The 15,506-nt window shown below is 40.7% G+C and overlaps 1 protein-coding gene across 2 annotated transcripts in view; it reads right to left on the bottom strand.

Moving 5' to 3' along the window:
• CDH13 (cadherin 13) overlaps positions 1-15,506 on the bottom strand; it is a 443,692-nt gene that overhangs the window by 274,913 nt on the left and 153,273 nt on the right. For both annotated transcript variants that reach the window (XM_071440760.1, XM_071440761.1), the window contains exon 3: positions 11,526-11,734. In XM_071440760.1, coding sequence (XP_071296861.1) covers positions 11,526-11,734 — 209 coding nt within the window. The remainder of the gene's footprint in view (positions 1-11,525; positions 11,735-15,506) is intronic.

Below are 15,506 nucleotides of genomic sequence, written 5' to 3'. Positions count from 1 at the left end.
AATTTTGAGGGTCAAGTCTGGCTTTAATGACCAAACCAGCTTCAAAAGGGTGGTTGTTGGGAGTGGAGGGAAAGAGAGAAAACAATGGTAGGGCAACAAAATACAGCAGCACAGAGAGAATGAAGCTGTCTGCAAATAAAGTCTGAAAGGTTCTCAGGCTGCCCTGCACATCCACACGAGGGATGAGGCCTGAGAGCTGCCAGCTTTGCCCTTGACCTGCTGCTGAAACTATTCACCTCCACTGAAAACTAAAAGTGGGACAAACAAATAAAAATTTTTAGCACCAAGTTACAGTTGGTATTGAAGCACAGTGGAAAGAGCAGCCAATTCTTTTGGCTGTATCAATTTTAAGTCATGTAGGAACATGACTTTGTTGAAAAATTGTCAAATATTGTTCCTCATTTTTATCCCAAGCTACACATATATATTCCTATATCTCTATTATGCTTCTCAACATCAAACTACAATGTTAGCACTGAACAGAACATGTGTTAAAGTCTCTCCTCGACATTCCACGCTGACATAGCAGTCATGTTTCCACAGACACAGCTGGAACTACAACACACATGAGCAATTCCAATGAACCTCTCAGTTTGGAGGTTCAGCTTTGATATAATCAATGACAGAACTGAATTAGTCCATGGCTGTTGACTGAGGTAGTACCAAAACAAATCATGAAATCCCAAACCAGAAATTCAATCTAAGTTGTTTTTTTTTTTTTAATTTCTAGCAGGCCATTCTGCTGCAAAGGACTGGCAGGAGTCATGCAAACACAGAATATTAGTGTAATAATCACCTTAGCCTACAGCACGAGTTGAGAGTTTGCAGCAAGGGCAGCAATAAGAACAGATTTACTGTGAATATTCTTGTTGCAGATGCTGCCAGGCTGGAGTAAATCCCTGAGTAACCTGGGCCCTCCCACCAGGGGTTTTGTCACCAGCACATCTTTCAGCAGTCAGAAATGTCTTTTCAAGCAGAAATAGCTGAATTTTTACTTCATCTTCAGGGAAAAGGAAAAACTCACAGGTATGAGAATATTGTCTCTGTGCAGAGAAGAAACTGCAATGCATAGTATTTGTCAGCCAGTCAGGAATTTTGTATTTATTGGATTTTTTTGTCCCTGAGTTCAACAATATCCAAATCAAAATGATCTGGCTCTGGAGAGCACTTGAGGCCCCTGCTGCAGGGAGGTGACGTGCTGCCTTATCACCACCCTGCTGGGCCTGGAGGGAGCCCTCTGCATTTTGATACAGCCTTTCAAGCTGCATTAGTAGGGCAAACATGAACTCATTTCTCGCTAGAATTCTTTTTTTGGTTGGTCAAAAATTCAGGTAATACCAATATTACCACCTGCACCCTAATATCAGTGCAGGTATAAAGCCTTCATCATCTCCCAGTTCTTCATGGGGTCACCACCATCGAAAGCCCTGGACAAAAAATTTCTGTGCCAATATCTGAAAATGAAAGTTTGGTTTGGTCTTCCAGATTTAAAAAAAACACAACTTATATTATCACCTTTCCCCTGGTGATTAGAGGATAAAACTTTCTACAGTGCAACAGTGTTCAATACTGTAATAAAAGCCCAGCAAACATTTAGTAATTTAACACACCACATCAGATGGGTTCTAGAAGAACTAAAGAAAGATAAATTGGATTTTTATGGTTTTTAATAACTCATAGATTATCATCAATAGGTCTGCAAGCTGTAAATCTTCATCTGATGGATATATTTTGCACACTTGTTCTAGTAGTTCTGAAAAGATTTTGTCCATCAGGAGAGTATGAAAATGCTGAAGTCTGTGATGCTCCTTATTAGCAGAGCCCTTAAAGCTCCATAAAATCTGACCATTTATACATTCACAGGAGAGATGTCTAATCTGAAATCCACACACAAAAATAAGACTCCAAGCTTTCATTTATAAATGCACAGGTCATGTCACACATTTGACCCTTTTTGAGACGAACCAAACCAAACCAGTCCATCCACACCGCCTTGACATTACCTGGCCACATCAAATATTCTGCAACACCATTGGTACCATTAGAGAGATTTTAGATTTGCACTTTCTTCCTGTGCAATCACAACCCCAGGTGCCCTCTCAGTGAGAAACTGTATAAACCAAGTAGCAAAACTATTTTTTTTTTTCTCAGACAGATGAACTGCTTAATGCAAAGGTTATTCAGTTGGATTTGGTGTTGAAATAAGTGAGGGGATGGATGATTAATAACTCCAAGATGACTGCAAGCATTAGCAGAGTTGTTTATTATGAAGACACCAAATTGCTCTAAGCTTTAACTCTTACATTCTTCAAGTTGCCAAGTTATTCTAGGTATTAAAAAAAACTAGCTGACAAGTAAGATGAAAAAAAATAACCATAAAAGCATCAAAACTGTAATGATCAACAAATAAGGAATTTTAGGTCCAAAAGAAGCAATCTGTTCTTGCAATGGCAGAATCAATTCTTGGGGGAGGACAAACGTAGATTTTTATCCTGTGATGCCCCATTAAATGTTTAAGATGTGCAAGATGTGTGCTGAGATAGGTGTTACTGTAATAACCATAATAAATGTTCCTTTAGGATTGTGAAAATCAGCATGGAAACATTGGGACAATCATTAGAGATCCTTATTGATGTGTCCAATGAGAGAAATTGCTAAACTCTTCCTCAGGGAATCATCTTTTCATGTCAATAATTTCTCTGATGATGGCTCTCAAATCCATGCTGCCTCTGCAAGCTGAGGGAGAAGCAGATGGTGGGAAAACACCAGCAATATTTTGTGTCTCTGACCCAAGGAAGAAAACCCAAAAAAGCTTGAGCTTAGTTTTGGGCACAACTCAGTTTGAGCTCCTCTTGGAACTGTCTCTGTTCCTTAATAAATCAGAGAGCTCCCGGGTGGGTCTGGGGTAGTTGTGGTGACCAACTGCATCATTCCAACCATGGAATAAATGGACAATTTTTCTTCTCTACCCTCAGTTGCACACATTCTCCTGGTTTCTGTAACATCTCTTTTTCATGATGGATTTGAGGACATTAAGGCTGTCATGGCAATTCTGATACCATATCAAAATTGCCAGCTCCTTTTCCCTAATCCCTCGTTTAAGAAGACTCTGTTCCTACCCTGATGTGAAAACTATTATGAAGTAAGTATCAAAAATAAAGATATCTATGCAAATGCCTCCTTTTAGAGATGTTTGTATTAAGACAGGCACACACACATTCTGTCCCCATGTACTTAACAGTTGCACTTTGAGGATCTTACAGGATGAAAGCCACTTTAGAAATGAAAGATATTACATATCCTAAGAGAAATCTACTTATCCTTTATGATCTCGCCTAATGTTCTACTAAATCATGCTTAGCCTCTTGCTTTCTTACTTATATCCTCATTTACTACATGAATTTTAAATTTAAACCTTTCACAAAGGGTTTCTTTAAATGTTCCCCACACTTTTGGCACGAGTTTGCACAGAATTCCATCAATCTCTGAAGATTAAGGCATAGGGTTGGCACAGTTTTGTCTGTTCCAGAATACTTCCAGGCCACACTCACAATGAAAAATACTGGAAAAAATAACTATATGCTAATGCATGATGGTTTATCACTGATCCACAACATTTAGTGGATTCTTTCTTTTTCTGGATAAAGGACAGTTAATGTAGAAATCATAAAGAGAAGCTAATTAAATTCAAAACATCTACAGATAATTAATCCATCATTCAAACTCTCATAAAATGTTTTAGTCACAAGAAGTAAATAGGTATTTTCTTAGCACTATGTGCCAGAATACATTTTAGTTCAAATACAAGACTTTAGCAATCCTTGAGCGAGTGCTCTCGTTAAGGTTTGTGGAAGATTTGCCACGAGCTCTTATGGATGAAGGATAAGACCTCAGTGTGTTTTAAAAGAAAACAGAGTAACATTGGTACAATTCTAGAACTGCATCTGGTTCAGTTTCTACAAAAACTGAAGTTTCCACCAGAAGCACATCAAGCCATAGTGAAATGGTACCTGTTGCAGCAGGGAGAACCAACTGAGCAGCCTAAATGCAGCTCAGGGCTGAAAGGAAATCTGTTTGTAACTGGTTTTTAATAAAATACATTCCTTGCAAAGAATTTTGCCTGTCATTTCACGTTAGTCTCTAAATAATTTGAAATCGTTAACAAGGTCTGTGTTTGTCTCAAAAATAATCTAATTTCACCTTTGAATCACTGCTAAACACATTCAGTTCTTAGCCCTCCTTGCTACTGAGGAGCACAAAGTGCCTTTTCCTGGATAACTACACCCTGGCTCACATGGAATCTGAATGTAGATTACTCACAGAGAGGCACTGAACACTCAGGGAAGTTAACACCTTCTTGTTTCACAGGCAATTATTCATGTTTCCAGTCTATAAGACCATTTTTCTCTCCTTAAATAACCAAGTACTTCTCATTTACATGCAGAAGTTGCACACTGAGGGAAAGAGGAGGAAAGCGAGCCCACACATTTGATCTAGGCACTTACACACACAGTGAATAAACTTATGAGTCACACTTTGTCCAAAAAGGGAACATTAAATTAATGAAAACCACCAGTGGCTCCTGTTCTTTATAGCATTTACTCTGGTATTCAACACAATATGTAATTGTTGCTATGGCAACTGCCACATCTCTTGGCACCATAATAATTCTCAGATAAATGGATCTTTGTCAGAGCAAACTCCAAAGCCAGTGTATATGAAACCTGCATTTCCTTGGTTCTGGGGAAGGGGAAATTCAGTGCAGGCCTGAGGAAGCACAAGCCTGGCACTGGAGGTGAGGGGAGGCTGCAGAAATGTGGGTGTCCCTCAAATCAGGGCTGCTCTGTGGGACACCCAAAAACTGCCCAGCAAAGGGGCAGGGGAGCCACAGCACTGCCAGGCACAGCTCCTGCTCCCAGGGCTCCAGCTGAAACCCTCTGGAATCTGATCATTTCAGCAGCTTCTGGAGCAGGCTGAGGCATAAAAAGGGAAAATAGGTGACTGGAATTTCTGTGGAAAAGAGAGGTTGAGGAGATTTCTGATATAAAAGGAGCTCTTTGTTGTTTCTGTGACAGCAAGTGGTCTGCAGAGAGGATTTTTATAAAAATATCGTTTAAAAGGCAGCTAAATGACACTAGAGAATGACCCATTGATGAGAACAAGCTCTTGCTTTCATTGACATTAATTGAGATGTATTTTGTGCAATCCTAAAAGTAGCATTGCAGACTTTAAAAGAAAAAAATTATCTATTCAGTGGTGATTATAGCACGGCAAAGTCATTTACAAAAATGCCACCAATACACAGGTATTAAATTCTAAGATCACTTTTACCTCAGCTTTTGATGCATGAATTCCAAGTCAATATGTGTTTGCAGTGTGATAACAAAAGTAACAGGAGTGATAACAACTTAATAACTTAATGGCTAGGAGAATGTTAATATGTTAAACTTTCTGCCAAACTGAACACAACAGTGAGAAAATGACTTTTTTTGTTGTTTGATCTCTAAGAAAATCCTTCTTTATATGCCTGGAGGACACTTTCATATCTGAAGGCAAGGGATCTCCTCAGCTTTTCTGGAAGTGGTGTTCTGTACACAGTTTTGATCAGTATAATAACTCAAACGTATCATAGGTATTGATGCACCCCCCGTGACTTATTCTATTTTGTGCCTCTAAAATTAAATGCAAAACATGGTATTTTATTTATGCAGTGCATCCCTTTCTGCTGCAACTGCTATATGCAAAATCTAATAACATGGAACTCTTGGAGCCTGTTTGTCAATATCTCATATGAGAGTCCATCTCCATACCTCTGCACAGTCATTTTCAGCCTATTTGGAATTCTGTTCTAAACAGAAAAATGCTAATATACGTTAATGGGAACGATTGCCTGCTATATCAGAGAGGCTGATTCTTGATCTTATTTTCCAAATAACTTATTGAATTGCCAGATGACTAAATTCAACTATTCACACTTCCTTGCCTGAATATTTTCTGCTGTGAGAGAATCCTGATTCATAATAAGATTATTGATCCGTTATCATCTTTCTAAGGCAGAAAGCCATACATGTAGGATTTAAGGCTCTAGGCACTTTTTATCTCATATCCATAATATTTGCAATCTCTATCCTGTGGGGATAAGCAGAGAGCAAGACACAAACAAGAAATGCTAAGGTTTAAATCCAAGGAGCTTAGTTTCATTATTTCTGTTTGATACTTTAGGAAACATGCACAGGCAGAAAGCAACTTGCACAAAAGGCAGAGGCTTGGTAGGAATGAGAATTTGGGTCTGCAGGGAAGTTTCCAGCCAGGCTGCTGAGGCTCTGTGGCTGCTGTAACAAACACAGCTGAGTGCTGGCATTGGGAAAAGCAGTGATTGGACAAAGGGGAAAAAAGCAGCAGCTTCTGCCCAGCCCCTGGCTGGTACAAAGGGCACTGGACAAAGTAGCAGCACTGGGGCAACTTCATTTCCTTCAGTCTGAGCTGCTGCTGGAGATGGCTTTAAACTTTGTCTACAACATGCTGTCTCTGGGTGTGCTCCTCACCCTTATCTCTTCTTTTCTTTCTCCTGCTCCTTTTCTATCCAGTGCCTGAAATGTGTCCTGAGGGTTTGACAGTTTCTATTTAATCATTTCATCCTTCTGTATGGAAGACTGCTGAGCATCATGCAGTGAAGTTACTACCAGCCTGGAATTTCTGAATATCTGCCTGCCCTCTTATCTGCTCTGGTGCCAGACTCTTGATATCTCACTCCCCTCCACCCCTCACCCTGTGTCTGTAATGGTGTAGCAAATAAAAGTTCTAAATAACTCCCTTTGCTGTGGGGAAGGAAAAAAAAAATAAACGCTGCCAACACAGAGAGGCAGAGACAGATTGTGTCCCAAGGTTTCCTTTTAGCTCTCAGTACACTGAGGGGATGTTCATTAAAACCAGCACTAGATTTCAGAGGGGGACCAGGACCAGCAGACACCATTTTATTTAGCCTTGGAGGACAAAGTTCAAGTCTCAGCTTGCCACCTTTTGCAACTCACCATTTATTATGAGGCTTTAGAAAAGCCTGGCAATGCTTTCTGCCTTCCACAAAACCTGTCTCTTTCAATAAATACATAAATCCTCTAATGTCTGGACACATGTTCAGATAAGACAAAATTTCCAACTTTCAGTTGTCCTACTTTCTCCATAAAACAAAGCAGGGATCAAGCATTGGACAAGACACAAGTTAAAAAAATGAAGAGAATGCTGCCAGTCATTGGCTCAGCCATTTTCTCCTCAACTAGGGTTTAGGAGTGATTTATTTTTCCATTAGGGATTTGAGGCTTAGCAATTCTCTGAATTATTCAGAATGAATCCAAAGTTCATTTGGGGAATTCTGGGACAATCAAAACATTTCCAGGTCTCTTTTTTCTTAATATCCCCAAGCACTCCAGTCCTGACTGTGTGAGAGGGCATCAAGCAAACACTGTCAGAGCAGGGCAAGGCACATCCCAACACTGCTCCATGGGGAATGTGATAGATGAGTTATTGGATGGTTGGCTCCCACAATTAAAAGGCAAATATCATGTATGTATGTTAAGAGAAGTTTTACAGTTTTTTAGTTGTGTTTTATTCCCCTTGTGTTGTTATCAGGGAGTGGCCTGGGTTTGGGACAATTGGGAGGGTTGGCTCATTACTATGGCAGCACCTGACCTCCAGAAAAGATTCAAGGAAGGGATTTCCACCACTGGACAGAGAGGAAGGAGTCAATGGACAGAATTTTGGGAAGGGCTAAAGGGTTAAAAGGTGAAACCTCCATTGTGTGGGTGAGCACATGGTGGGGAAAATCGCCTGCTCCTGGGGTCGTAATTTTTTCTCTATTCAGTCTTCTGTTGTGTTTTTGATAAGGTTTTAATAAACCTTTCTAAATTTTTTGGAAGTGAGCAGCATTCCTGACAGGAATGTTCCATTGCTCACCAGCACTGCTCCATGGGGAATGTCTGTAGAATTCCTCTTTTTCACTGACCACTGATTGCCTCAGGCTCCAAGGGTGTACAGGCACATAACTATTAAAGAGATAACTGTTCCACCTGCCACAGGCTCTTCTGTGCACTCTCATTCAAAAGTCTCTCAGAAATGAAGGAAGATTTTTTGGGAATATTCCTCTCTGTCAAGACAGACAGAGACTGGTACATCTATCCAAAATCACTGGAGGGAGGAGGCACATCCAGCAGGCTGCAGAAACCAATTCCAGCTGGAGTCTGATCTGGAATCCAATGTGGAATCTGATGGAGGGATTTCAGCATGTATGAATATCTGTAGCAGAGATTGATGGGGTTTGGGGTACGTTAGACGTGCAGACATCAGGGAAAGCAGCAACGCAGTGTCTGCCCCTGCAGGAGATTGTGTGACCATGGCCAAGCTGGCTCGTGGCTGAGGAACCACCTCTGCCCACATTTCAGCCATGGCCACCCCTGGATGGAAAGCTGCAGGCTCTGCAGGTCTATTGTGCTTCTGGCAGAAGAGGAGGAAAACAGGCCCTTCAGATGCAAATAACAGTTAAATAATAAGTGATATTCCAGCAGCCACTGATTATACTCTGGCCATGAAGTTAATTTAGTTAATCACATAGGACGGATCAGTGAGGCCAGCTGGAATCATCCCCCATCTTTCCAGGCAAGAACTGCACCCCTTCACCAGCAGAATACCAAAAGCTTTTCTGCACACTCCAGATTGCACCCCTAAATAATTTCCATATTCATCCAAAGCATGGTTGGTAGCAATCAGAAAGTTTTAGGAGCCACTCTCTGTTCCTAGGCTCCGAGTGCCAGTCAGCACATCAGAAATCATTGCTGAGAGCCATTCCCAAACACGTTGGGAATCTGCAATTAGCAACATTAACAATGGGATTTCACAGATGTAGGTTACATGCTTTCAGAAAAGAAATGGCAGTTGCTGGCAGTGGGGAAATACTTAAGAACTACTTATCCCCTAATTAGACAAGGTACAGTTCTCCAAGTACTGAATGCTAAACTCTGCTCCAGCATGTGCTCATCTTAACCCCACAAAATTATGCTGAATTACTGAGGTTCCATCTGAGCATTTCTTAGCCAAGGCTCCTTGCATAAACAGATGGAGCAGTTCTGCTGTTTCCGTGCTGACACATTTAAACTGCAAAAGTACAGGATTAAGTTCAAATTTATCATAAAAGCACCTTAGATAGGACGCTGCAGTCTTTATATCCTTCTCAAGTATGACAAACAGAAAGACAACACTGTCTGTGTGGTGTTTATAATAGGCAAATAGAAGAAAAAAAGGTTGGGAAGAAATATTGATTTAACAGCTACAGAGGACTGGGTGAGGGCAGAGCAGGACAGTCGGCCCCAGAGATTTTTATATTCCCTTGAAAGGGGGTGATTCTCACTAGATGGATTTCCCAGGACACATTAAGGCATCGTGTGACTCACAATGGCATTGCAGACACTAAATCCCACCTGAAATGGGTAATCAGCTGCTTATGGGCTGAATATCAAAATCCAGAAAGAGGTGATGAATGCAGGTTGAGATGTTGCTGTGATATTGTCACCTGTGAGGAAAGGTTGGCAAGTGGCAGAATTTGCCTGATTTAGACTGGTTTTCTCTCTCTGAAACAACACAAAGTGGTTGGAACAGAATCCAGGAGTGGGGCCTGGCTTTCAAATGGAGTCTGGAGAGAGATTTCAACACTAGGCATCAATTAATATTGCTGGAACATTCTGAGGGGAGACTCCCCAAAACCCAAACAGGACATAAAGACAAAAGGTTGCTGGCAGAGCTTTGTCATAGTCTGTGCAAAAACACATCCTGTAACTCCTGCTCATGAGAGAAGATCTCCCCTAGACTGTAACTTCCATAGAATATCTGACAAGATCTCCCCTAGACTGTAACTTCCATAGAATATCTGACAAGATCTCCCCTAGATTGCAACTTCCATAGAATATCTCTCCTCACAGATGTGGAAGGGCTGCTTCTCTAAGAAAACCAGAATAAATCTTCAGAATGTGATTCTCAGAGAGTCAGATCTTCACACATAAACTAACCCCTTGAAGTTTAACTCCAGACCTCCTGTCAGAAACGTCTCAACTCCTCAGTGGTTTTAGTAACTTCTAACCAGAGAATGATCATCCCCATTTTGAAACTGCTCCTAAGGTTTCGAAATAAAACCATTTGAACATTCTTGTGAATGCACCAGAAGGAGCAAGGCTTGCTAGTCTGAGGCACAGGACAGCCAAGTGCCCAGCTTGCTCCTCAAGTGTGGCTTTCCTACTCTGAATTTGGCTCTCTGTAGTCCTAAACTCACAGCTCCTCCACGTAAGAGACTCCCTCGAGTATGACTGTGTTAAAATTTAATTTTGTGAAGAAACGGCATATTTAAATAAAATTAAATTCCATTTCAGTGTTCTGATCAGCTTTCTGCAGTTACACATTCTGGCTCTTTCTCTCCTGCTGGCAATCCATATTCACATGGTGTGCTGCTTAAAGTGCAGAGCAAAACCTTTCCTCAGCCACCGACTTCCAGAAGGTTGCTCAACCTTTCTCCTCAAGATAATTTGTTTTTATAATGGAAGACTTAAGTTATACTAATATATTGTTGGGAATATGAGGAGAATGCTGGCAATTGAGTGTCTAAATACCAAATCAAGACAGCAGATCAGTCATTTTTATCAAAGTTTCTTTATACTTCTGTGAAATTATAGGTCTGGAAAGGTACCAGGCTTAATTACCTAGTGAGCCACTGCCTTGCCTGCCTCTCTCCTAAATGCCAGGACACAGAAGTGAAAGCTATCTCACATCTCCTTTTGTTACTTGCAGGGGTGTAAAGTAAATAATTCAATTTATAATTATTCAATTCAATTTCTGAAGAGCTTTTTACCCCTAAGGATGAGGTTTGTTTTACACTGAAATTCAGGAGAGGGAAAGAAAGGACAAAATATTCAATGGACAGAGCAGAACAAAAATCACCAGGGTACAGACACAGAGTGCAAATGTGTGTCACTGTTTGTGTGCAGATGTTTAAGCAGTTTACCACCTAACAATGTCAGATAAGCAGACCAATATGAAAATTTAAATTACACAGAATTCATTCCCACGTACTTAGACTTGGAGCAAAACATGAAGGTTCTGTAAATTCTAAATTACACATTTAAACTATGATTTTCCATTTTTAGTTGTGGCCAAACTGTGATTACCTGGCATAACACACATTGGAAAAAGCAGTCAATTTTCATACTTGGACTCTTTCATTTGAATAAAGTCTTTATGAATGTTTAGCATCCACACCTGAAGATGTAATACATCTTCCACAACCCAGGAAATCTGCATCACAAATTAAACCAAGAGCTAAAATGTTACAGCAATATCTGCATTGAAGACTGATTTTGATCTCTGCTAACAGATTAAAATTGCCTACAATCCTAGATGACACATGTAAATATTTAGCAATTTAGCAGCAGCATCTCCTCATCTCCTTGGCCCTTTTTTTTTTTTTTTTAAATCTTTGGTATTTCTCTTACCTTTAATGCACCACGTTTTTCATTGGCTTCAAGAATAAAGATTTCTGCCATATCCTCGGCGTGCTCCGACCGCGCGTGCACAAACAGGGCTTTGCCAACTTCTGATACATTCTTGAGTGCAACCAAATTCCCATCGAGTTCCACTCTAAAGTCTGGGTTAGAAACTTCAAAGTTCAATTTGTTGTTCCCCTGGCAGTCATCAAATTTCACTGGGGGTGAAAGAAAAAAAAAAAAGAAAAAACATATTGTAAGTATTCACTTTGGAACACAAGCTTCAGATATCTTTATGCTATTAGCTTGTCTACAGATTTGGGAAGAAATGTCTCTCAAAGGAAAAAAATTTTGAAAGAAATTCTATTTTTTTTGATTCTTCTTCATAAAGAAATGTATGAATGAAAGAAAGGAAGATGAAGAGGCTTTGACCAGTCTAACTGGGTGGCAGATAAATAAAACACTTTGGACATGAGCCTTTTGTGATCACTCCAATCAAATGCACGTCCCAGTTCCACAAATGGAGCAGGGGCAGTAGAAGCCTCATTGTGCTCCTCATCACAGCCCAGCACCTCCAAAGGCTCTTCTGTGGCAAAGTGCTTTCAGATACCCAGTACATCTTTAGGCTCAGCACTGGTTGTTTACAGAATATTCAGCCCCAGGCTACTGCAAAAGTTTTATAAAACTGAAAAACTGAACTCTAACATTTCCTACTGCCAGGATTGTCACACAGTCCATGAGCTGCTCTGTATCTAAGGATTGGGAGAATTTTAATTGAACAGTAGCTGTCAATAATCCTGTTTCACTTTACATGGGAAGTTTAAAATATTTAGGAAAGCTGGCATAAAGAGGGAAATGTTACTAAAGCACAAAGATTTGAGACTTTGTCTCAAATTTCTTCTCTGAGTAATTTTGCACAAAAAACTGGATAAAATATTAGTGATTTAACTACCAGCTATATCAGTAAGAGATCTTCACCACAAACTTGCAATTGCTAAATGAACTTTTCAGGTTTTGACATCTCTGAACAATACATTTGCATGTGAAAGGTTTTTCTGCAGACAACCTGTTTTGTATTCCCTACCTTCTCCCAGAGTTACTGCTGCTGCAGACTTTTCATTTACCTGTATGCTCTCACTATTTTTATTTTACATTTCACTTCCCCTGGATCTTTAAAAACTGCATTACAATTTCAGAAAAAACTACAGACAGTGATACCAGCTACATAAAATCAACAACAATGGAGTTTTACTACAAAATAAAACACTTGACATAATTGTTTAAATTCACTGTATACACTTCTTGTATTGGGGCATTTTTTTTAAAGGAAGAGAAATGATCCCAGAGTCTCTTGTGGCCAATCCCTAAACTCTTCCTGACTGTGAAATTTCTATAACTGGTCCTAAAGCACAGGAACAGTCTCATGGTGGGTGGCCGCTCAACACTCCTGGCAAGTAACGCAGAAATCCTTTTCATCAAATTTATCAATTTTTCATCAAAATATTTCTCTCCAGGCAGAACAACATGAAGACAGGGCTGCCAGAGGACCTCATGGAGATCCTTCCTTTCTGGGCATTTCCTGGGATTCAATCCCAAAGCAGAACACCGCAGGGAAAAAGAATCATCACTGATTCCAGAATTTACAACTTCATTTCATGATGAATATTGATGAGATGGGTTGGATTAACAATTAAACAATGCCAAAATCTCAATCATTCAAACAGAATAAGGCACAAAAAGAGATGTGAGGCACAATTTACCAAAGCAAGAGTGGAGGGTTGGCCTTGGCTGCTCCCAGCCACCCTCTCACTCCCCCAGCTCAGCAGAACTGAGGAGAAGGATGGAAAAGATAAAGACAGGGAGGTCACTCACTAATTACCATCACTGGCCAAACAGAAACGACTTGGGGGAAATGAATTTAATTGCCAATTAGAAGAGACGTGGATGCTGAGAACAAGACAAAATTAAAACCACCCCATGAAGCCGTGACCCTGTGAATTCACACCAGACAATTCCCTTCCCCACGAGAGCCCAAACTCCCTGACAGACACCACGGGCTCTGGCAGAAAAACTCCCCCAGCAGCTGAAGGAACTCCTGCTGCACAAGGCTTCAGCTCAATTACATGTTTTTAACTAAAAACTGCTCCCATTTCCTCCCCTTTACTGTAGGGCAAGAGAACTATCCTTGGATTCACAGCGGGACAGAAAACCACAATTTCATCAGCTCATTTGGTGTTGCATTGAATTTTGCTGAAAGCAAGAGGGATTATAAATAAAAAAGAAACAAAACCTCTTTTCCCTCAGACACTGCAGTCTCTCCAGACAAACCTATCTCAGGCTGTCAGGTGGCACATCCTGCCTGCAAAGTCTTGTACTGAAGGAGAACCAGGAGGGAAAACCACTGAATTTGGGAGCAGCAGCAGCTCAAAGCAATTTCAGAGTGCTCAGAGTGGGCTGGTGCCCACACTCCCAGGCTGGGAACCGCTTCCAGGAAGGGTCTTGTGCCCACAGCAGGGTTTTGAGGGGGGTCCCTGAGCAAAGCCTGCCTGGTGGAAAACCACCCTTGGCAGCTGATGTTGGGTTTATGGCAGGTGTTTTAATAGACTCACTTCAATTTCCTAAAGCTAGCAACAAAAAAAAAAAAAAAAAGTAATATTTTTCTGTCATTACAAATGTGGGAAGTTGAAATTCTCTGTACAAACCACTGTATAAATACTGCTTGGATTGCAGCCTTTGTGAATTATAAATCTCTTATATTTTAATCCCCCAAAAAAACCACACAACACAACTAAATAATTTTAAAAGAACCAATGAAACAAGGTCTAGGAACTTGTTGTATTGGTAGCATCTCTTCCCACTTCAGAGGGCTTGGAACTGCATGACCCTACATGGCTTCCAACTCAAGCCAATCTGTGATTCTCTGAATAAATATGTGCTTTTCATAATCAAAAACTGCTGCTGATTAACTATTAATAGCTTACAATTGGAAAAATCTAGCATTGGCCTCTGAGAAATTATATCAGGAATAAAAAGTTTAAAAAAATTTAAAAGCCAAAGACAACTATAATAAAATAATCCCTTAAAATCCAATGTCATGGTTCAGAATTGTGGCATCACCCAGCCAAACACTCCAAGTGCCTTTCAAGAAAAGGACCAACTTTTTTTAAACACAGAGGGTTTTGTTTCTAAAGCAGGGAGGAGCTGCCTGGGGGTGCTCAGCTCCCACCTCTCTGCTCAGTGCTCACAAGCCCTGGGATCCCTGCATTGCTGCCCTCTGCATGCTCTGGGGAAATTCAAGGGCCACATGCAGGTTTGGCACATGGAATCAGGAGAAGCACTTGAATCTATTCTATATTCCCTTGGAAGTATGAATTTGACACTTTTAAACCTTTTATACTTTGCTGTCTATTCATCTTCACGAAACCCTGCAACTTTTTCCAAAAAGGGCTGAGGCAGAGTTGTTTGAAAGTGGGAAACTGGGGTTTTTTTACCATGTCTCCTCCAAAAGCACGGATGCTTTCAATTCCCAGTTCTACCACAGAAATGAGAGTATTTGGTGAGGTTAATAGCAAGGAGAAGGAAAGAAATTCAAAAGGCTCTGAGAAGTACTGATATGTAGGAGAGAAATTAGAAGTGGGAGGAGATGAAGTGATCGTAGGGATAGAGAACACTGGAGATTATTTGGCCTCAGGGCCAACAGGGATGAAACTGAAACCAATTGCTGAGAGAGCTGAGGGGAACTGGAGCCTTAGATAAACTCCCAAATCAAATGTGGACCTTATCAGGATGGTGCTGTCTGCTGGACTGGGCTGAGCAGGAAACATCACCTGAGACTGAATTGCATTCCCAGCCATCCCCACGATGCTCCTCACTGGAATGTTTGCTTCCTTAAACTCTTGTGCCTTCTGGGGAAGAGCCAAATATCCCAAATTTACAGAACTTGAGCTGCCCTTGGCAAGCTCCAGGAGCAGCCACAGAGCCCATGGAGCT

This window comes from Agelaius tricolor, unplaced genomic scaffold (genome assembly GCF_023055355.1).
Source record: "Agelaius tricolor isolate 1412-34295 unplaced genomic scaffold, bAgeTri1.0.p SCAF_15, whole genome shotgun sequence".
NCBI classification, from domain to species: Eukaryota; Metazoa; Chordata; class Aves; order Passeriformes; family Icteridae; genus Agelaius; species Agelaius tricolor.
This window is presented reverse-complemented; position numbering and strand designations above follow the sequence as displayed.